We start from the raw sequence: 24,014 nt of genomic DNA on the forward strand, positions 1-24,014 counted from the left end.
GATTAAGGAATCAGAAGCCCTTATACCACAAAAAGTTCTATAGGGTTGCTCAGAGATGAAGAAAGTCAGCAAAAATGAACATAGATGAACTTAAAAAATCAGAAAGAGAATAAAGTATAATCTCCCACTTTTAATTCTACAAGTGGGACTAGAAATAAATGAGAGAGAAAATGCAATGAAGAGTGAGATTTTCCACTAGATACCATCCAGTTTTTTTTCCACTGGAGAGGATCCACTCCCATGACAGAGAGAACAAAAAATCCTAATCAATTAACACTAGAATACAGAAGAGAACTTAATCACAATACACACTATACTAAGACGCATTATATACGCAACTAGAGAAAGTAACCACAATACTACATAAGTTGCCAGAATTAGTTAAGAACTTCTAACTACTTTTTGACACAATTTTGATTTGCACAGTTATCATCTGCCATTATAATTTCAATACTACCGTTAATCTGAATTATATTGTTATAACTATAGCTAGGAATTATAATAGACAACTAACACCTTCAATAATGTGCAGATATTCTTTCATTTTTTAAAAAGAAAATCTGGTAAATTGAAATAAATATTACCTATATTGTTGTACTAGTTCAAAATTGAAACTGAACAGGGAAACTAGTTGTATGAATCATTGATCTCATACTACTAGTAGTTGTGGTAACATCATGTACTTGTGCCATGTGGCTCAAGTTTGAAAATTGAGTGCATTTATTATTAGTTACTGTCTTTCATCCTCATGCATCTGCTTCTTAAGAAATGCAAACTCCACATAGCCACTTTTGGTTGGACTTTGATCATCTTAAACCGTGATCAACAAGGCATCTAGATCAGAAACTTTCTCAAGACTTGACCTAAAATTCCAAAACCATATTGGTCAATGGAAATATTTGACTCCTTAATTACGAATACAAATATATGATATATGATGAACATAATATTATTCCAAAGCTTTTTTTGTTTTAAAATAACACATCGGTTAAATGAATTGATGGTTCAAGGCCAAAAGAAAAAAGAAAGAACGAACTTACAGTCAATTTAATATGCTAAATTGTAGTGGGCGAAAGTTGTCAAAAGTAGAAAGACTTAAGCTTATGCATAGTTCTATGTGAGTGCTCTAGAAACGGTAGCATTAGTTTCACTGCCATTGATGCTGAGACAGTTTTCTTCATCCACTCCCTGCTCTTATTTCAAGGTGCCAACATGAATCCCAGTGTTATGAGCATCCTGACCCTGCTGTAAATTAAAAAATTAGACCGATCATTTAATTACCAACCAATCAGAATAAATTTTAAAGATATTAGTTACTTAATTGGAGATAGATGTGAGTAATTTCTGTCATTAGTTACCACAATGTGTTAGTTTCTTGATAGTTAGTATCCTTTACATAGTGTGTATCTCTAATGTAAATCTAAATCTCACCGTTAGTAAAATTCAATTCTATCTTTCTGTCAATTTTTCTCTCGTTTATCTGTTACCGTGGTCCATGGATTATAACAGTAAATGAATAGCATAATATTTTTTAAGTTGAAAATCAAAATCAGCTTATATACTAATGCTTACATTCGTGAGGAAAAAACACTTTGAAGGGAGCATGCAATAGAAAAACAAAGTTTATATGGCAGAAAATTTTTTAAGGCAACACATTATGTGAGAAGGGACAAAAAGAAAAAAAAAATAGAATGAAAAGATTCACCATATGAGCTGATGCATCGTAAGAAGTCTCGGAACAAATATGAGCAAATGAACTACTCTTGATTCATGGATCAAAGAGAAAAGTACAACCAATAAGTAGTTTCAATTGAAGGAGATACGTAACTCTTGTAATGCAAAGCCAAAAGTTTCAATATAAATCAGACATACCGTTCCTGATCATATACATGCATATTTGTGCCATTATAAAATTTTAAGCATCAATAATATTTTTAAAACAAACAAATAGAAAAACAAAAATAACGAACAGAAAAAGGAAACATATTAATTAGATGGCATCCTAAACAAAATGATGTAACTATAGCAGCATTTCTCAAGAAAAAAAAAATCATATATAAACTCCATATGTCCACAGCAAGGAATGATTTAAAATTGAAGCCATGATAATACAATCACTTCCATTTAGAGATGGAAACAAATAGCATATTTCTCATGGATATTAAAAAATTACATTAATTTCTACATAATATAGTACATGCATCTGGCATTATAAATACTCTCAAGACAATTTATATGCAAGTTCAGATTATCTCGGGCTTGGAGTAGAACTGAAAACTTCAAAAAAATTCCAGACAACATAGACCAATATCCAAGTGAACCTCTCTAGACTTGATTATATTGAAGGTTCACAATTTAATTTAGTAGAGAAAGAAAGATATTTAGTTCTAGTTGAGAAAGAATGAGGTTTATCTACTAAAGCAGCAAAATGAAGATCATTATGGTCACCCCCAAAATCTTCGAGGGCACTAGCAAATGCCACGTCCCTTTCATATGCCTCTCCTAATCTTTACTGAACAAGTTTAAAAAATATCGATATTTATTTACAGAATAAACTTAAAAAATATCAATAAATTTTCAGGACCATACTAGTGTTCTTAAATTTCATATTAATTAAGATGTGATATCACCCCTTCTACATGCAACCATGGCAAGATAAATTATAAATGATGACAAAATGCAATGTGATTTAGAGTGTTACTGCACAATCAACCAATATATCATGCAAACATGCACCAGTAGCAATTATTGTTTATTAATTGGATTTAAAAGTAAAAAAAGAAAGATATAAACAACGACCAAATTATAAGATAATTTTCATTTAACAAATACCAACAGGAAAAACTATTCTCACTAAGAGGGAAATAGAAGCTTACTAGATCTATCACATAGCCACTTAGGAGAGAAAGAGGCTGATGCAAAACTATTCTGACTCTTTACAGTTTACACTCAATGAAGTCCTGAAGAGCAATCATTTTGATAGAATTGGACTTCAAACTCTTTATTGCTTCAGCAGTTGCTATAGCTCCGTTAACCGTTGTGACAATAGGAACCTTGTAATCCAAAGCCATTCTTCTCAGAGCTAAACCATCTATCCGATCAAGTGCATCACCAGAACTTGTTATCACCATTAGCTGAATGTCTCCATTGGCAATCATGTCACCAGCATGAGGCCTACCTTCATGCATCTTCAGCACTCTCTCAGCTTGGATATTAGCTGATTTGAGAGCATGAGCCGTTCCAGAAGTAGCAACAATCTTAAAACCAGCCTCGACGAAGGTCTTTGCAATCTTCTCAAGGTGACGCTTCGTTAGATCATTTAAGCTAAGAAACACAATTCCAGAAGTTGGTAACTTCTGGCCGGCAGCAATTTGAGCTTTAGCAAATGCAGTATTATACAGAGAGTCAATACCCATGACCTCACCAGTACTTCGCATCTCAGGACTTAGAAGCACATCACAGCCTGCAAATTTCGAAAAGGGAAGAACAGCTTCCTTAACGGACACATACTTAGGAATGACCTCTTTTGTAAACTGTATATCATAGAGAGACTTTCCAGACATGACAAGGGAAGCATATTTAGCCAACGGATGGCCTATTGCTTTTGATACAAATGGAACAGTGCGAGAAGCTCGAGGGTTGGCCTCAAGCAAAAATACCTCCTCTGAATTATTAATTGCATACTGACAATTCATGAGCCCACAGACCTCCAATCGTTTCGCCAATTTTTCAGTCCATGACCTGATTGTCTCCAAGCAAGAAGACGGAACAGTTCTTGTGGGAATAGAGCAGGCAGAGTCACCAGAATGTACCCCAGCCTGTTCAATGTGCTCCATTATCCCACCAATGACCACATTGCCATGTGAGTCAGCCAGTGCATCAACGTCAATCTCAATGGCATCAGATAAATACTTGTCAATTAATACAGGGCGCTCTGGATCCACCTCAACAGCAGTTTCAAGATAAGTCACAAGTTTATCATCACTATAAACAATCTCCATTGCTCGACCTCCCAGAACATAGGAAGGGCGAACAACAACTGGGTATCCAATCTCTGCCGCAATGGCGAGTGCATCTTTTTCACTCCTGGCAATTCCTCCTTTTGGCTGTTCAATCTTTAATTCATTGAGCATCACATTAAACCTTTCTCTGTCCTCAGCAGCATCTATGGAATCAGGGGATGTTCCCCATATACGTACATGACCAAGTCCACTAGCACATGCTGGCTTGTGTTCATCCAGGTACTGTTGTATGGGGAGAGACAATTTCAATGGTGTTTGACCTCCAAATTGCACAATGATACCATCAGGTCTTTCCAAATCAATAATGTTCAAAACATCTTCAACAGTCAAGGGTTCAAAATATAGACGATCACTAGTGTCATAATCTGTAGAGACTGTCTCAGGATTTGAATTCACCATGATTGTCTCATATCCTGCATCCTGCAAATATAGAGAGAGACAGCATACGGGAAGATTAATCATTTTAAAAGCATATGCCAAACCGAAAGTCAGGACACATACCAAGACAAGACAAGACAAGTCATGTAATGTAACATTTGAATTCAATGTGCCATCAAGATCAAAGGCTTAACTCGTGCAATTCATCAATTTTACTCTCACCTTAAGTTTACAGTTTCACTTTTAGAGAGAAAAAATAAAGCAAGCAGAGAGATAAAAAGTTATGTATTTTCTCTTTACTTGGTTTCTGAGACGCAAATTTGCAACCACCAGTAAAGTAAGAATATTCAAATGTGGAATCTAATCAACATAAAATAGAAGAAAACACACCTGAAGAGCAAAGGATGCATGACAGCAACAATAGTCAAACTCAATCCCTTGGCCAATTCTATTTGGTCCGCCACCCAAAATTAAAACCTTCTTTCTTTTAGTGGGAGCTGACTCACACTCAAAATCATAAGAGGAATACATATAAGGAGTATTAGCTTCAAATTCTGCAGCACAGGTATCAACTCGCTTATATGCTGGAGTAACACCCAGGGACAGTCGCCTGCACCGAACTTCCTTTTCGGCAGATTTAGTTGCAAATGCTATCTGTTTATCACTAAACCCTCTTTTCTTAACCTCATATAAATCGACATTCGTCAAATCAAACAAATAGCAGGACATCAAGAAATTTTCCACATCAACTAGCTCCTTGAGCTGAGTAAGAAACCATTTGTCAATATAACTCAACTCGAAAATTTCATCAATGCTCATGCCTTTTTTCATTGCAGCATATATGGCATGGATGCGCTCAGGGTTAGGAACTCGAAGACTATACTTCAATTGTTCCCAGTCGTAGTCTAACTCTTTCACTTTCGAACAACCCCATCCAGGGTATCCGTGTTCCAGTGAGCGGACAGCTTTTTGAAAGGACTCTTGGAAGGTTCTCCCGGTAGCCATTGCCTCACCAACAGACTTCATCTGTGTTGTCAATATTGGCTTTGAACCAGGGAACTTGTCAAAAGCAAACCGAGGAATCTAAAATATAAATAGCCATGGGAGAAAAGTACATATGGGATTAAAAAACAAGTTTGAATAAAAATTATCAAACATATAACAAAATAGATATTCTCAATGATTCATCAAGATAATACTAATATTTGATAACCTAGCATAAATGTTGGTTTATCAGATTTCAGTGCTGATGCAAACAAAACTTTAAGATAAACTACAAGGCAAGAAGATTCAAAACTTCAAATATAATATCAACAACCAAGACTTTTCTACAAGCATATAAGGGGTGTAATAATGCTGCTAAAGAAACTAATAAAATAGAAGTCCTCAACAACAATATAATTTAATTAGTTCTGCTGTAAATGTTCAACAACCAAACTACATTCAAAAGTGAAAATGCACGATGAAATTATCGAGTCACTAACCTTTGTAACCACATAATCTATCGAGGGCTCAAAACTAGCCGGTGTCTTTTTTGTTATATCATTTGGAATTTGATCCAGTGAATAGCCTATAGACAACTTCGCTGCCATTTTTGCTATTGGAAATCCGGTAGCCTTCGACGCCAGGGCCGAGGACCTTGAGACTCTCGGATTCATCTCGATCACCATCACCTCACCATTCACAGGGTTGACAGCAAACTGCACATTGGATCCCCCACATTCCACTCCAATCTCTCTAATTATAGCAATGGAGTAATCTCGAAGGCGCTGATACTCCTTATCGGTAAGAGTCTGTGCAGGTGCAACAGTAATTGAGTCACCGGTATGAACTCCCATGGGATCAATATTCTCAATGGAACATATAATAACCACATTGTCAGCCAAATCCCTCATAACCTCAAGCTCATACTCCTTCCACCCCAACAAGGACTTCTCAATCAAAACCTGACTGGTCAAACTAGCAGCAACCCCAGCCTTGCAAATCTCCTCAAACTCTTCCCTATTGTAAGCAATCCCACCACCCGTTCCACCTAACGTAAAAGCAGGCCTAACGATCAGCGGAAACTCGCCAATCTCATCGGCAATTTCCATGCACTCCCTAATGGTGGTTCCTATCCCGGAAGGCGGGGTCTTAATCCCTATCTTCTTCATAGCCTGCTTAAACAAATCCCTATCCTCGGCCTTCTTAATAGCCTCCAGCTTCGCCCCAATCAATTCCACACCGTATTTCTCCAAGGCGCCGCTCTCAGAGAGAGCCACAGCCAGGTTGAGGGCGGTTTGGCCGCCCATGGTGGGAAGCAGAGCGTCGGGGCGCTCCGCTTCGAGAACCTGCTCAACTAATTCAGGGGTCATAGGGGTAATATAGGTCCTATCAGCCATATCAGGATCAGTCATTATAGTAGCAGGATTTGAGTTTATTAGAATAACTTCATACCCTTCTTCTTTGAGAGCCTTGCATGCTTGCGTTCCACTGTAATCGAACTCGCATGCTTGACCAATGACGATTGGTCCAGCTCCAAGGATCAGAATCTTTTTTATGTCCGTCCGTTTCCCGACCTTGGTCGCAGTGTCAGCCGCGAGAACAGGAGCAGCAACAGCCGCTGCAGCGGCGGTGGAAGACACGTGGCGGTGTTCGTTGGAACAGAAAATTGATTTTCTTTTGCCATAGGTTGTGGGAAGGGGGAAGAAGCTGGTCCGGAATGTTGCTTTTGGTGCGAAAGGTTTAAAGCGAGAAGGGGAGGAGTAGAAGGAAGGGGAACGGGAGAGGAAGGGGAGAGGGAGTTTGTCGAGGTGAGTAATGCAACGTCCGATTCCCATTAGGTTCCGAGTGACAGAGGAAGGAGGCGCACTTTAGCAGAGAGTAAGAGGGTTTAGGTTTAAGTTAGGCGTGTGCATGGGTAGGGTGAAACCGGGTTTGGTGTGATTTAGACCCGATCCGAAATATATATCGGACTTATTTATTAGACCCGAACTCAACCTAGATCCAATGAAATTTATACACTTTCGGGCTGGGTAAAAATTGGGTGAAAACCGGACCGTTAATATTACATTACTTTAATACCTTCTTATAAGTTAGCATGTGAAAATATCTAAATTTCTAAAACTCCAACCATTATTTGACTTGGTAAAATTTACTTAAAAAAATATAACAAGAACCAACTCTTCTCTAAAATTAAAGCATAACCATAATCAATACTAATATTGTCTAATATCACCAAATATTTAAATCAATACAAATAACACAATATTATGCATTAACTAGTCTAAAATCTTATGCATTTTAAACAGAAAACATTAATTTATTGTCGTGTAATAACTAATAACACAAAATATTAAGGTTTATAATACTTAAAATTTACATAAGAATAGCCATCATCCATCACTAATACACAAAATATTAATTGTGTATAATGACCGGGCCGATTTCGGGTGACCCGAGTCATAGCCCGAACCCAACCCGAAATAATGACCGGATCTATTTTTAAGACCCTTACTCGATCCTAGACCCGGTGAAATCGTACCAAATTAGCCTCTAAAGTATCCGGGACCAGACCGAATCTTCGGACCGGGCCATGCACACTCCTAGTTTAAGTTATTTAAATATATAAATTAAATTGAATTACCGTATAACACTCTTTCTTATTTATTCATAATATATAATCATATTTTTTTTTTGGTGACTATAATATATAATCATATAAAAATAATTTTCCATATTTCGGAAAAGATTGACATACGATGACAAAAGCAATTTAGGAGCTTAATGCCGTCTCAGTGAAGACAAAATTAAGTTAAAGGAATATTTAACTTATCCATGATGAGTTCACTAATAAATACAAGACAGACATATGGCCACAAAAAGAAAAAATAAATTAATAAGTTAAAATTAAAAAAAAAAGATTAATCAACAAGAGAGAGTAACTCATCATCAAAGTTAATGTGTGTGACAGAGAATAATTCAAAAACTAACGAGGTTAATGTCTTGTTGTGATACAAATACAATTGGAGATTGCACTTCTCTACTACCTCCAATGACTAAGTGTTAAACATGAGTCATTTGTGTTTCAAAGACAAAGATTGGTGACAAAACTGAAGGCCAGTTGTTGTATAAGAAATAGAAAAACTTTTCTTTAATTGTTTGGTTTATGCTTAATCTTGCATTGAGATGCTCTTCTACAGAATTAAGTAATGATTATTAGCTGATAAAGCTGTATCAATGTTAATAATGAAGAAGAATAGAAAAAAGCCTAAGAAGATGTGAAAACTTATACTCATTATGAACAATATATTTTACATTTTACAATAAAGTTTCATCATTATTACAAAGCTTAACCGCGGATTTTTCTTGTTATGCTCTAGCTCCTTGATTAAACCATTTTTGAAAGGACTTTCATGATATCATCCATGGTTGGTCTATACATTGGATCATCTGCAACACAATCCTTTGCCAAGAAAGACAAACACAAAGCTTCTGGGAGATCATAATCCTTCAGATTAGGATCCATGAAACTCCTCAACCCTTCAAAACACCCACCTTCACTTGCTTCCCCCAACAAAAATCCAAGTGAATCTTTCGCTGTTTTCTCATCAAAATTGTCCCTTCCTGAGATCAACTCAAGCAACACAACCCCAAATGCAAAAATGTCAACTTTCTCAGAAACTGTCCTATTCAAGAGGTATTCTGGTGCCACCCATCCTTTAACAAGTTCTATACTATCATTATTTCTCTTTTGGGGTGTGGATTTTATAGCCAATGCTCTACCAACATCTGCTAGTTTCCCCCTCCATTTTGAAGTTATGAATATGTTTCTACTATTGACATTCATGTGAGCATATGAAGGGAAAGCACAGCAATGTAAATAGTAAAGACATGTTGCAATATCAAAAGCAATTTGTATCCTTTTGTACCAATTTAGATTATTGCATGGATCAGATAAACACTCCCTTAAGGAACCATTTTTCGGCAATTCAAAAACCAGATAAGACCATGATGGTGATGATGAAACTTTGGTCTCACTACCATAACAAACACCAAGCAATTCCACAATGTTAAAGTGGTTGATCTTAGAATGCAAATCAATTACCTGTCCTGTGTCTTCAAACCTCATCCTCTTTACCATCACCTCCTCAAGATTATTGAGTAATCCCTTATAGGCCAAATCACCAATCTTGTTTTCTTCACTGAAATTCTTGGTGGCCTTCTCAATCTCCTCTATGGTGTAGTTAACCAAGCAGTACTTAATTTCTGCAAGAAGATCCGGCGTCAGCCATGAAGCTGTGGAGCATCTTCTGCTGTATTCCATATACATAGGAGAGCTTCCGGTTGTTGAGCATATGAAGTTGGTGGAGTTTGAATCACTGGAGGGGACAACAGCATCATTTTTCCATTTCTTCAAGCTCTTAACATATAATCCACTTGCAAGTAATGCTATGAGCAAACCAAATCCTATAAGAGGCCCTGCAATATATAAATCTGAACCTTGTGTGGTTTCTCCTGCCTCCACTGGTGTTGTTGGAAGAAAACCAGGAGGTGGAGAAGGAGAATCTTGAACATCAACGATTTTGATTGGAACGTCCCTTATTGGAATCAAAACAGATGTTTTGGGGAAAATGGTTGCCCAATCTTTCAAGCCATTAGCTGCATAGAAATCATCACCTGAGACACCAAATTTCTTGGTCAATTTTCCCGGATCATCACCTAAAACTACAGGGTATGTGACAAGGTACTTAACTTTCATCATGCTACTGATGACATCATCAACACATGCACATCTGAGAGGGATCTTAATTTCAAAACCAGAATCTGGTTTATTCCCAAGTGGAACATTTTCCTCAGAAAGTGTTACTGGACTCAGCAATCCTTCAAACACTTGGCATGCAACATCATAGAATGTGGTGTTATGAGTGACTCTATAGGTGAAACTATTAAATTGGTAAAATTGACCAATGCATGAGCAGTTAATAGGAACAAGAACCTCTTTACCTTCTTCTAATACATCAGAAGAAGATGTGAGGTTGTTTAGTTCAAGAACATCACGAGTTCGCATGTGGAACAATGCTGAGATATTTGAAATAGTTTGAAAGTTTTTGTTGGCTTTGTAAACCAAGAATGTTTTGCATGAATGGTTTGTTGAATTGCAAGTGTATCTTGATCCTGAGATTGTTTCATTTAAATTACAACTATTAGGATCATAATATTGTTGAGCATAACATACACTAATGCTAATTAAGGAAACAAAACAAAGGTGAATCATGATTATTTTGGTGTCAACTAATGCAAATTAAAGGGAGGAATGAAAAGGAGGCAAGAACAAAAGAAAGAGAATTATGAGTCCAACATCAAAGTGATTATTTTGCTATGTCTTGTGCATAACAATGCATATAAACTAAGTAGGAGTAGATTCTATAGCAAAATTCCAAAAAAGGTGACATTATTAGAGATCAGCATTTTTAATTATACACCTTTGACATTCTAAATTTTGTTCAATGTAAATTATATTTTCAAATAAAAAATGCTAAATATATCCTAAAAATTAGTTACTAAATCAGTTATTATATATTTATATATTTTAAATATATATTCTATATATTTAATTAATTTTGTAATTAGTTTTTCAGTATACATATTACATGACTATTTTTTAACAGTCAATAAAAAAATAATTTATAAATAAGATTAATTTGTAAATTTATTTTAAGTGTTAAAAAAATAATTTATATATCACTAAGGAGAAAAAGGACAAATAACCATAAAAAAAATGTATTCTAAGTTTGTCAACATGGATTCATATATAGTCAAATGCACTATTTGGTTACTCTTAAGAAGCCGGCAGAAAACCAGAGACACATCAGAAGACAGAGATTGATGCACGTATTACATATATTAAATAAATAATAAATAGAGTAATGTACTAATGTTGGTTAGTACTTTATTCCTTTCTATTTGTTTCATACCAATGAGATACAATAAGCTCCAAAGAATGGACACGTTGAGGATTGTGATCAAGCCAATCAATAATGAATGATCAATGATTTGATTAAAATATGGGAAAGCAAAAACACCCAAATTTTACTACTTTGTTTAAGGTTTTCTATGATATTGTATTGCATCTGTTACATTTATATTATATTTTATAATATTCTATACAAATCAAGGTTCTGAAAACCGGACCGGTCATTGAACTATTCTAGTTACTGGTTTATTGGTTCAACCAAAAAAATCGTTTTATAATACACTTAGATTCTATACAAATTCAATGAATAAAGTAACTGGTTCTAAACACTCTTCTACTGCATTTTTTTACTTCAAAAGGGGATCATAAACAACTAGTTCTATGAATAAACAAACTACAATGATATGCAATGCCAAAAATAGGCCAATGATGAAATAAGAAAGGGTTTCTCTCTTCAATTCTACGTTCAAGCTTGTAGCAGACCAGAATCAACAGAGTAATACCGTTGAAATAGTCTTCCTTCTTAATTCTTATATACCTCAAAGAATTTCCTATAAAATGAAAATTGAACACAACACACAGCCTTAAAACAAAAACAAAACAACACTCAGAAATCAATCACCTCTTCCAAACATAGCCTTAAAACAAAACAGAACAACATTCAGAGTACGAGCATTGATCATAAAAATTGATTTCTGAAACAAAACAAAAACAGCAGAACAACATTCAAAGTTTGAGCATTTGATCACAAATTTTTTTTCTGAAACAAAACAAACACAGCAAAACCAGCAGAACAGCATTCAGAGTTTGAGCATTAAAAAGGGCAACCCGGTGCACAAGCGTCCCGCGTTTAACGCAGGGTCCGGGAAAGGGCCGCAACCAAGGTTGTACTTGTAATGTACGCAGCCTAACCTGATAATTATATCAGTGGCTGTTTCCACGGCTTGAACCCGTGACCTTGAGGTCACGTGGAGACAACTCATCCGCTGCTCCGAGGCTCCCCTTCAGAGTTTGAGCATTGATCACAAAAAAATGATTTCTGAAACAAAACAAACAATCAACAGAACAATGAAAACAGAATTTTTTCCCCTTCAGAAGAAGAAAACAATGAAAACATGAAGCATATAATAAATCAATGATCACCAATATCCAGCAATAATCTCAAAGACAACAATAAATACACAACAACAATTTAGCAAATAAACAAGAACAAGACCTAAATAGAAAATCCAACAAATTAAATCGCAGCAACCTAACAATTTAGCAAATTAAAACAACAGCAGCCCAACAATTTAGCAAATTATCAACTTAACAAATTCAAGAACAGAAAATCACAACAAAAACAAAAAAAAATTAAAAATAACAGAAGAACAACAGAACAACAACACAAGAGCAATTAGCAAATTAACAAGTTCACAATAACAGTTAAAACTTACCAGAAGAACACTAATGAAAGTGGAATCATCATGCTAATATGTTTTCTGCAAAGATGCTATTTGTGCAGCTAAAATTTCCTAATTACTAAGATCCAATTATTCTAATTTCACATGCAATCGACTTACTAAGTTTCTAAAAGCTAGAAAAATTATAAAACCAACCAGAAATATGGTTAAAGCATTTCATCAAACATGTTGAGTGCAGTAAAATTAAAACGAAATAAGACAATTCAAAGCTTAATATCAATGTGACAGAGAAGAGAACATAACTATTGTATACTCTTTAATTCAGTCTATGAAAAAAAAAAATCCAAACCACTACCAAATCAAATAGTTACTTATTGTAATAGAAATCAGAAGTTGCAGAGTTTGAAGCAGAGTATTGGTGTTGTATTGAGTGTATTGTCTGGTGGCGGGTTTAGGGAACTCACGACGGCGACAAAAGAGAGCAGTTCGACGGCTAGGTGGAGCGCGCGGGTTGGTCGCAGAGCTTGGCGAACTCGAACGGAGAACGGCGAGCGAACGGGAACGGTGAACGCCGAGAGAACGGAAGGGCGAAATATAAAATATTAAATACCACCTTTTGAATGAGAATAAAATTGTTAAAAATAAATTATATATCTTTGTGGATCTTTTTTAAAATACAATAAAATTAAAAAAATATATATTTTTTACTTTAAAATTTTATTTTTAACAATATTAAAAATTATTAGATAATTTAATATATTTAGTTAAATTATTTGATATAATATATACCAATATTTTAAGCATCATTTTGAGATAAAAATAAATAAATTTGTTCATGTGATTTATGTGAGCAACCACCCTTTGTCCATCTTTGAAGAGAAAGTGAATGACCATTGACGATGTAAGACTTTTACACCTATCAAAAATTCAAAATTAATCTAAACTCTCAAAAAGTCAAAAAGTCAAAAAGTAAAATTACAAGTAATCGTTTTTCGGCGAATTTTCTTCTTAGCGTTGTCTCCGGCACCAACACCCCTTAACACCGCCATTTCCGTCAGAAGCGAAAAAAGAGAGAAAAGCTAGAAAATTTGAAGAACTAGTACTACTCTTTCTACTTTTTCCTCTTTGATTCTCTATCTTCTGCAAAATTCAACAACTATTACTCTTTTTTTTTGCCCACAGAATTATTTTCTGCATTCCCTAATTTTGTTCCTAAAAACAATATTAGGTTTAAGTTTTTGTTGCTCAATGTGGAGGTCGTGGTGATCGTGGTTCCATTTCCGAGGTCAACTAGGGATACATTGTCCATGAAAACCGTTCCGACAACTCCAATCGCCAGGAACCGGAGGTCCGAGCGTCTCGAGAAGAAGACGCCGCCGCCGTCTTCAGCTGCTCCGGCGCCAGCGAGAGGGAGTTCCGATCTGAAGAAGGTCGAGAAGTCTGCCTCGGTAGTGCCGACTCCTTTGAGGAGATCTGGGAGGCTTTCCTCTTCTGGTTCTCCTTCCAAAGGCTCCAATTCGAAGAGCTTCGGGTCTTGTTCTACAGAGGAGAAACGGAAGTGTGTGAAGCGGTTGAGAGCTCAAGAAGAAGAAGAAGAAGAGATGGAGGAAGGTAGTGAGAAAGAGGAACGTGCAGGAAGCGATTCTAAGGTTAACAGGAAGAGATTGCATGCGCGTGTATATCGGGCTTCGTTAAAATCTAAAGGAGGTAAATGCAACGTAACTTCCTGTGTAGTGTTAATTCTTAATTAATCATCTAATTTTGAGCTATTAATTAAGGAAATTTTGCTATAATTTCTGGAATGGGTTATGAGTGTCACATTTAATAACGTTTTGGATGATTTAGGGAATAAATTGATGCTAATTTGCATATGTTAGACGAGTGAAATTGTTGCCAGAAAATCATTATAGGATTAAAGTGATGAGTGATGGTTGCTTTCTGTTACTAAAAGAATAAATTTATCACAGGACTCTTTGTAGCGCAATGCCATGACGGTTGTAACTTAGTAGCCCTTTGCTTAGATTTGGGTTTGTTTTTGTCTTCCTTCCTGAGTTTACAAAAGCAATGTTATTTTGTAAATGTAGTAGTTATGAATTATTTCAGATCAGTTCCTCCTTTATGCAAGCCATCGGAATTCTGTTGTGCATCATCACGGCCTTATATGGTATGATTGAAATAAGCCATCTATGTTATTACAGTGATTTAGGGATACCTTAACGGATAAATAATGGCCTCTCTTGTACTGTATTGTATTGTATTTTATTTACTGTTTAAGTGCTTCAATTTTTTGTTTGCTTATCATTTTCTTAATCAAAATTCAGATGATTAAGAATGCTGCTGACTGCTAAGTGAGCATGCCTGTTTTTAATATATTGTTATAGCATATATATTCAATTAATTTTTTATCTTGATGTCAGATTTTTGTGGGGAATCAAATAAGATGGATAAGTCAACTCAGGAAGGTGATAAGGATAGTGGTAACAAGATGGAAAATGATAGTGTAGTGCCATCTGGAGATGACAAAGCAAAAGAGATGATAGCCGAGTCTAGGTTTAGTGATCCTGTGGGAGACTTATTATTGGAAAATAATGTGGCTCCATCTGGTGCTACAACTGATGAGGCTAGGTTGGCATCTGAATCGAATCAGTCTGGTTGCCGTGGAGAGGAGACATCAGAGACAGTAGTGTCAAGGAATACGAAGAGATCCCAATCTAGGTTGAGTGGGCCTCCAGAAGGACTATCAGAAAAAAATGCATCTAGTGCAGCGCCTCAAAGTGCGCCTCAAAGTGATCACTCTGATTGCGATGGGAACGGGACATCACCAATAAGGAATTCTGTTTTCAATGAAAGTTTGATTCAGAAACGTGTTAGCCATGATAGGGGTGAAAATTTGATACCCTCAAAGAGAAAGGGGACCATGGTGGACATGCATTCAGATGTTTCTGCTACATCGGTTGATGATGAAAACTGCAACTTGGCTGTGGCTGCTGACCCTTCAAAGCTGTGTGGTAGTACTGGAGGGACCAATGGGCCATGCTCTAAAAGGATAAGGTAATTTTCTACTGCTATTCCTGAATTATTCTCACATTAGAATTTTGATTCTTTATTTGGGACTTTTGATAAACTTTGTGGTGCTGTTGTTATTAGCTTCGAGTCTCCTTCTTTCTTGTAGAAAAGCTTTGCTTGTATATTATCAGAAGGCTTTGGCTAGCTTTTGTTATTCCCCTACTCCGAAATGCCTTTTCTATCTCAGTTCGAAATTCATGATTACGTGATGGAATTATATCAACAGCTCAGTTTTGTTCCTCCTAGTGTGGCCAGCCACATGGATCATGGATGTATGCTGTAAGACATTTGACATAATTCATAAATCGGGGAACCAAATTGAACCCGTTAAAAATCTGACACACTAAAATGTACACATTGAAAATGTGATAGGCTAAAATGAATATAGGGAAATATAGGAACCAAAGACCTTATTAAGCCATAATTGTAGAATTATGATGAATGTTAGTTCAGAGAAAGATATGACTGGGAATGAATGCATTAGAGAGAAAGTTGGAGTTCCATTTATTTCAGAAATATGGTAGAATTAAATGGTTAGATTGTATGAGAAGATTTGTAGAATCTTTAAGAGGAACAGTAGATCAGATGAAGGGCATCCAGACAGGTAATCGTAGGAAAATAAAAATTATAGATAAAACCATAAAGAAAGTCTAGATTAAGTGGTTGTCTTTAGACATTGTTCATGCGTAGCTGACTCAATTTTTAGCAAAAGGTTTTGTTCTTGCTATTGTACATGTTGGTTTTGGGCGGTGTGAATGTTAGTTACCAAAATGAAGAAATTAGAAACAAAAATGATGGAGCTTAAAGTTTTTCATTATCTAATAAATGATTGATCTTAAAGTTTAGCTGCATTTATTTAATATTGTGTCACATGGTATGGAGATATGACTACAATGTAGCTGAATATTTATTTACTTTGTATGATTTTGATAAGAAACAACCTAAGCTTGAGTTATATGTATAGATTGTATTGCTTGTAGGGGATGACCCACCCTCCACAACACATTTGATATCATACATAAGATAATTTGCAAATAAAATTAATCTTTTGGGTGAACTAAAATTATGTTGATAAAGTGGTATGTGAAAAGAAAATGTGTAGCCTGTGTACATAGTTCTTGGGTAGTTGAATTTTTCTTGTGTCTGAGTGCCATTGAGCTGGATTTTTAGGCGGATCTCTTTATCAGATGTGCAAAGCGATCAAAGGAAATTGATCAGTAACGTTGACCAGCTTTCTCCAGGAGTTGATGGTGTAAGGCTATCTTCTCGAGACAAGGAAGGTTAGTTCACTCCATTTTTAGTGAGTATTTTACGACCTTCATAGTTTAATGAGGGTGACAAAATAGCATCAGTATTGTAGCTTGAGGTTTCTATGATAGCTTTTGATTCTATTCTAGTTCAACTGGTTGTGTTAAGTTGCTTGAATTCCCTCTCCCTTTCCTTCTCTCCACCCCCTTTCTCTCATTTTCGTTAAATCTGGCCACCTATGTTTCAAGAGGCACCCACCTTGCCTTACTGTTTCGAGGTGAAGAGCTTTTCATTTTGTTTTTTTTTTTTTTTTAAAGAAAAAATTTAAGGGAGTTTTAGGACAACAGTTGAGTTGTTTCCACGTGAACTCAAGCTTTAGAATCAGCCAACCACTGATCTTTGTATCAGATTAGGCTGCCTGCATTACACCCTTTGGGGTGCAGTCCTTCCCCAGACCTTGTGTAATGCAGGATGCTTTGCAGCGGGATGCCTTTTTTTTTTTTGTTGGGGGAAGGGGGGTATCATTCTCAATGTGAATTGTGACTTTTGCCTATACTGTAATTATTCCTCATTAATGCATTTCTGACCCTATCTATTTGCTTTATCAAATGGCAGGCAAATCTCAAGGTAATGATGCTGAATATATAAGGAAACAACAGAGGTGCTTAATACTTCTACTGAAGCCGGAGATAGCAAAGCTTTGTGAACTTCTTCTTTTACCAGTATGCAGCTCATTTTCTATCTGTTAATTTTTGCTTGCTGTGTGTTTGTGCAGCTCTCCTTTATCGCCGATAAGATCACAGTTTGTTTACCACACTGTTTTGCTGTTGGTGTAATGTGATTTCTGAGATATTTTATAGAAACGTTGATAGTTAAAGTAATATTATAATGTAGAAGTATTCTATGAAAACAGTTTATAACGTAGAATTTTTTCTTATGTTGAGACATATTACTAAACAAACCATACTTTGTAAAATATTCTGAAATATGTGATTTGACGCCTAGTTATGTAGAAATAAATTCTATTCATTGAACTGGAATATTGAAGTCTAAGGTTGAAGGGCAGGATCCCTGCTATGTTGAAGAAAGCTCTTGAAGGAATCTATTATTTTGGCTGTTATTCAACTTGCAGCGCTTTGCATAGTGTTAATAATGATGAAGAAGAAATAACTATTAAGGGTTTTAATATTAGCAGGAAGGAAATTCCGTATTACTGTAACTGGACAGAAGATAGTAGTAAATGACTTCTGTGTGCAAGAAATGAAAGAAAAAAGGTGGTGAGATAGTCAAGTTTTCGATCTAATTGTAGATTGTTTTCTTAGACCCATTTATTTGTCCTTAGAAATTAATTATCTCATCAATTTTATTATATTTTATTTTTAAATTAAACTTTGGAAGTGATCTTTCAAAGTTGTACACTATCACTCACTAGCTTCATGATATTCTACTGGAAAAAAGGCTGATCTTGTATATGTCTATTTCAGTCGATTATTAGTTTGGAATTAACTGTATCTTTGACATATTTTTTTTAATTCAGGATGATGTCAAGAAAATGGCTGATTCTTGTCTTCAATATGTTCTGAACAATCGTCAAATCTGTACAAAACCAGTCTCAATATTGCAGGCCTTTCAATTATCTTTGGTCAGTATATTATCTTGAGTTTCCTTCTGTTGCATTCTTAATTTACGGTTTTCGGTTTAGGGTGATGTTATTTTGCAGATTTTATTTCTCTTTCCTTCGTCTCCTGCTTCCCATTTGTTTTCTGTGATAACTCATTGTCCTTTATAAGAAAGAGAACTAGTGTGTCTAATGTATTCTGTTTTTGCAATATATCAAATAATCCCATTTAGTTTTCAGGGTTTCCAAATCTTTCAATTATAAGCGTGTTACTCTGTTGGTTGCAGTTAGTACATATAACAAATTTTTTGTATAGTAATTGATACATATAACTTTTTTTTATACTGAAAATTTCAGTGTTGGACTGCTGCTTCTTTGCTAAAGCATAAACTTGATTTTGAAGCTTCCATCAAGCTTGCAAAGCAGCATTTGAATTTCACCTGTAAGAAAGAAATGGTGGATGAAATTTATTCAATGCTGTTGGGACTGAGAGAAGAGATTTTATCCCACATTTGTGGCATCATTGATTCTTCAAAAGCTCCTGAATCATCAAACCGGGTTTATTCCTATAGTGAAGTGACACCGGTAGTTGATTCAGCCAACAAAGATACTCCGGAAAGTACTAAAGAAATTCCAGTGTGTGAAAACCAGGAGGGGAACATACATCTGATGCTACAGGAAGAAAAACAAAACCTTAAAGCAGCTATGGAGAAAGAGAAGACTGAATTTGAGAGAAGGGTTAAACTCCAGTGGGCAGCTATTCGATGTTGTTCTCCTAATGATGTGACGAGGAGCGAAAAACTCAAGCTTTTCACTAGTGAGTATGAAAAAAGAGTACGAGAATTAAACCGGCAGCATGAAATTCGTCTCAAGGATCTTGAGGCCAAACAATTAAAATCATTGCAGAAACCCAATATAGTTGAAGCCATATCAAGGCCAGGATCCGAGGTTGGATTATCTAAGTCTCCTGACAATTCTGTTGCATTCCCAGCAGATACTCTCTCTAAGCCTTGGAATTCTAGAGAACAATGTTCTGGTGGAGCCACAAGCGCAGAAGATGAAGCACAAGGGAGTGAAAAAGTTAGTTGTGAATCTCGTAATGGAGAGATATGTGATCAGGAAACATCAGATGTTCCCAATGGAGAGGCAGCTCTTTCTATGTGTAAATTCAGCAATCTGAATGATGATCAAGATGAAGTTCCTCCTTCCTTGAATTCACAATCATCTTCAGAGCATGTCCCATGTTTACCTACCACTAGCATGGTAAGTTGTAAGGAAGCTACAGTAGCTGATGAGAGCAATGTTTCAATAAATGTGGAGACTCCAAATTTGCCTTCATCTGATGAAGGAATTGCTTCTTTGAATTTAAGATCACCTCAAAACCATGCCTATAGTCTAAATGAATTGTGTTTGCAAAGTTCTGAGAAATCTGCACAAACTTGCAAGGCTGTTGAAGGCAATGGTTCAAACAATGCTGTGTCTCAGAATTCACGTTTAACTGACGAGAGAATTGCTGCTGGCACCACAGTAGGTGTCCCAGATAGAGAAGCACATGTGGACATGCTCGGGACTGTCAGTGACAGTCATTGTCCAGAAAATATTACTGCTGTGAATCCCTCTTCATCCATGCAGCAAATACCCGATGGTGTTGTCAATGTCTTGGATTTAGAAGAGTTGTATAGACCATGTGTAACTGATGGTAATGCTATTACTATCTTAAATCAACCTTCGTCAGAGAAACAAAATCATGATGGACTCTCATCATCAACTATACCTGCTGGAGACATCACAATTGAAGTACCCGAAACTGCTTTAGAGGCCTCAATAGTTGTATCAGATAGGGAATTGTCTGTGGAAATTCTTTCGTCACCCCTGAATCAAACATCTGTTGGAGCTTTCGGTCAAAGCAATACAACTCCCCTTCCAACCACACCCTCTTTACCACAACAAATTCCTGATGCAATATTGCCCTGCATGCCTGATGGACAAATTTCAGCAGAAGTGTCGGAAACTAACCATGAGGTGGCTGAATGTCAGTTGACAGAAACAGTCAATACAAGTACCACATCAGACCAGCAGGAAGGAGTGGTAACCATGACAGAGAACACTTCGGTCCAGGAGACTGCAATATCTAGACCTGTTGATATCACGGAGCCTCTGGAACAATCGCAGCCAACATCATCTGTACAGTCCCTACCAGACACTGATAGAGCGAGAGAAGTGCAGAACTCTTTGGTGTCTGGTCCAGTTGATATTGTACTAGATAATCAATCCGATAATTCTTCACAGGTTGTTGAGCCTCAAGAGCAGGTGCAGCAGTTACCTGCTGTTGAGCTACTTCCTTCCAACCAGGATCTGTCTCACTTGCCTTTGGCAGCGGGAGTCGAACATCAGCAAACTAATGGAGATACTGTCCACAGCCATCATCTTGAGTCATCAAGTGAAGTTTCAAATGAAGCTGTAGGGCAGCAATCCTCTACTTCAGAACTTGTTTCACACTCACATCAAGATGTGCAAACAGCCTCGAATCTGGGCCTTGTTTCATCTATTCCTGGTGGAGTGAGAGCACAATCTTCAGACTCAAGAAACTTATCCACATCCTCAGGGGTCAATACTCTTCACATTCAAACTGCGGGCACATCAGCTTCTGGGATTGTTCCACCTATAAGCCGTGATCCACTTAAAAATGAATTGGACAGAATACGTAGACTTGGAGAGAAAAATATGAAGAATCATGAAGATGCGGTTAGCTTCTGGTTTACATATTGATTTGATTATGTTATTATACCTTAATTTACATTTTTCATTCCCCCCAACCAAAAAAAAAAACACCAACGAAAACAAAACAAAATAAATAACTGTTTTTATTATAATGTTGGAACAGAAATTGCAGTTGAATTCTGATTATGAGAAGGAATTAGCAGAACTTCGCAGGAAGTATGAAGTTAAATTTCGTGACGCCGAGGTTGTGTTTCAGCAACAAAAGATGGAGCTGGATACATACTATAAAACAGTTCTTCTAAATCAAGCCTTGGCTGAGGCTTTTAGGATTAAAAATCATAGCGCATCTGGTAAATCAGGAATGCAGAAAGGTATATTTGTTTTCTTTATATCCAAAAAAATATGTTCCATACTACTGACTGAGCATATGATTAGAAAACCCATCTTCTTTTCCTTCCAATTATCCTGACCCTAGTGATGGTGGTAATTTCCAAGCCGTCTATATACTCTTTATACACTGAAGTAGTTTATAGCAGAATAATATATTTGCTGTGGAAAAGCAGAGGCATGACTGATTGCATTTAGATTTATATGGAGAGTAATAACAGGGATAAAACATTGTGCTCCTTTTTTTTCCATGTTTCTTCAAACTTCGGTAACATCAAGGGAAATGATAGCTTTTTTCATATTCTAGTTATCTACAGTATCAAGGGAAACGATAGCTTTTTTCATATGTAATTATTTGCTTCAGTATCTGATCGTGTTTATGATACATTTATCTAATCTTTTTTTATATTCTAGTTATCTACAGCTATCCGAGCCACTCTTTGTATTTGTTTTTTTCTAACAACTGTCTTAATGTCAGATGCAAGTTTTACGCAGCAGTTACTTCAGTTTATAACACAGCGATCTGCTTCTCGGCTCCCTCAGGTTGGTTCGCCTTCCCGTGGTCCTATCGGCAGATCTCACGCTGTGGCCCCCCCGCCTCCACGGCTTGCATACAATACAACTGGAGTTTTCTCCAGCGTTCCTGCAAGATCACCTCATCCCCACCCCATGCCTTCACCCTCAGTAAATTTTGAAGCTAGTGGAGAAATCCGTGCTCCCGCACCACATCTGCAGCCTTATCGACCTTCAACACCTGTGCCTGCTTCTGGTACTGGTACAGGTACAGTTCCACCTGGGATGCCAACTCACCCTGCATTGGGTAACATTTCTTTAAATCATGTGTCACTTTCTTCCCAGCCACCATTGCAGTTGCCGAGGCACCATCAGCCTGATCCTCATAGGGGTCTTTCGCCGGTGACTTCAGGTGGGTTACCCCCTCCTAACTTATCTGCTAACAATCAATCTGATAAGAATGCGCTGAATATTTTGCCTCGTCTGTCACAATTGGCTTCGCTGGACCTAATGACGAGGTTAGGCAGCGGCAGTAACAGACGACCACCCAATGCATCCGTTCAAGCTACATCTGATGATGTAGTGTGTCTATCGGATGATGATGAATGATGATCAGTTCCATCGTTGATTCCTTTTTTAATTTTTTTCCCCAACACTAGGGCCTAGGACATTAAATTGCAACCTTTCTTCCCCTACTAGAGGGGGCTTTCTGAGGTCTGACATGATATGAGTTTAGAAGGGCAGATATTATTATGTTGTTGGAGCCACGGTAGTGTGTTTCTGGATATTCTTGTAATGTAAAATGTAAATATATGTAATGCAGTTAATTGTTTGTCTTCTCTGTATTGACTATTGGAGCTAACTGTTTTATTATTTTGGCGATCATGATTCGTTAGTTGGGTTCATAAGCTAAACTTCTCTAAATTGATTAAGAACATGATATATTATTATCCACACAGTCAGAGAAAAATAGTGGCAGAATGGTGCTACAATATGGCGGTTTTTAACTCAAATAGTGGCTTTTTAGAAGGGGGTTCAGGTCAAGTGGGGGCCATTAGGGATAGTGGCATTTTTAAACCAAATAGATGAAACAAGTAGATGGAGACACACTTAGGTGTGATTTGTAATCGTGTTTTTTTATACTTCCCTTTTTAATATTTTCTTTCGACATCTCTATGAGAAATTATGTGTGGTGATGCAAATGTTGAAGTCAAATATAACAAAATTGTCCATTATAACTAACACACTAGCTAGTTGTTTCACTATTATGGCATCCACCAGATCAAATTAAAGCAAGACAAAATCATGATAACAATATACATGTAACAGCTGTATGGTCAAAGGTTATGATCACATGATTTTGGTTGGTTGGTTTAGTCTACAGTCTACACTTATACTTTTAAACTGTATTTTTAAATGCTTGTTTTCTAGTAGATATTTAGTCTCCACACACCACCAAACTCAACTATGGAACAACAAAGGAATTAAAGAAATTAAGTACTAAAATAAATTACAAGACCTCATTTTTTGATCGGTAGTTTCTGTAGTTATGTTAATACAAAAGTTTGTCTGGTCATGTATAATGAACTATGAATTAGTTAATTAATCTCTCTTAAATCATAAAATTATGTTATTGCTCTAGTTTCCACTTGTGTATTTCCCCCAAAGAAGGGGCCCTTTGTAAAGAGATAGTTGAATGGCTA

General features: G+C 36.5%; 3 protein-coding genes across 11 annotated transcripts; 1 reads left to right on the forward strand and 2 right to left on the reverse strand.

Moving 5' to 3' along the window:
- Positions 1-85: 85 nt before the first annotated feature.
- Positions 86-7,232, reverse strand: LOC130969171 (carbamoyl-phosphate synthase large chain, chloroplastic-like). Of its 3 annotated transcripts, none has more exons than XM_057894792.1 (5): positions 5,885-7,232; positions 4,791-5,483; positions 2,877-4,442; positions 1,041-1,242; positions 86-863 (listed from the first exon to the last, which is right to left on the reverse strand). In XM_057894792.1, exons 1-3 carry the CDS (start codon positions 7,217-7,219, stop codon positions 2,937-2,939), a joined length of 3,534 nt encoding a protein of 1,177 aa, XP_057750775.1. In that variant the 5' UTR covers positions 7,220-7,232; the 3' UTR covers positions 86-863; positions 1,041-1,242; positions 2,877-2,936. The 3 variants fall into 3 exon arrangements, with proteins under 3 accessions (XP_057750775.1, XP_057750776.1, XP_057750774.1); XM_057894793.1 differs by having other exon boundaries at positions 87-863; positions 1,041-1,245; positions 4,791-5,444; XM_057894791.1 differs by having other exon boundaries at positions 87-863; positions 1,041-1,245.
- A 1,401-nt stretch (positions 7,233-8,633) lies between these two features.
- Positions 8,634-13,430, reverse strand: LOC130970117 (protein LYK5-like). 7 transcript variants are annotated; one of them, XM_057896106.1, is made up of 3 exons: positions 13,223-13,430; positions 12,268-12,394; positions 8,634-10,556 (listed from the first exon to the last, which is right to left on the reverse strand). In XM_057896106.1, the coding sequence occupies exon 3, from the start codon at positions 10,447-10,449 to the stop codon at positions 8,770-8,772; it is 1,680 nt and encodes a 559-aa protein (XP_057752089.1). In that variant the 5' UTR covers positions 10,450-10,556; positions 12,268-12,394; positions 13,223-13,430; the 3' UTR covers positions 8,634-8,769. The 7 variants fall into 7 exon arrangements, with proteins under 7 accessions (XP_057752089.1, XP_057752090.1, XP_057752088.1 ...); XM_057896107.1 differs by having other exon boundaries at positions 13,130-13,387; XM_057896110.1 differs by having other exon boundaries at positions 8,635-10,262.
- A 287-nt stretch (positions 13,431-13,717) lies between these two features.
- On the forward strand, positions 13,718-23,150 carry LOC130968501 (helicase protein MOM1-like). The gene is made up of 9 exons (XM_057893799.1): positions 13,718-13,857; positions 13,987-14,465; positions 15,176-15,809; positions 16,995-17,104; positions 17,688-17,794; positions 18,610-18,714; positions 19,048-21,435; positions 21,575-21,782; positions 22,277-23,150. Exons 2-9 carry the CDS (start codon positions 14,066-14,068, stop codon positions 22,918-22,920), a joined length of 4,596 nt encoding a protein of 1,531 aa, XP_057749782.1. The 5' UTR covers positions 13,718-13,857; positions 13,987-14,065; the 3' UTR covers positions 22,921-23,150.
- Positions 23,151-24,014: the final 864 nt, after the last annotated feature.

This window comes from Arachis stenosperma, chromosome 3 (genome assembly GCF_014773155.1).
Source record: "Arachis stenosperma cultivar V10309 chromosome 3, arast.V10309.gnm1.PFL2, whole genome shotgun sequence".
Lineage (NCBI taxonomy): Eukaryota > Viridiplantae > Streptophyta > Magnoliopsida > Fabales > Fabaceae > Arachis > Arachis stenosperma.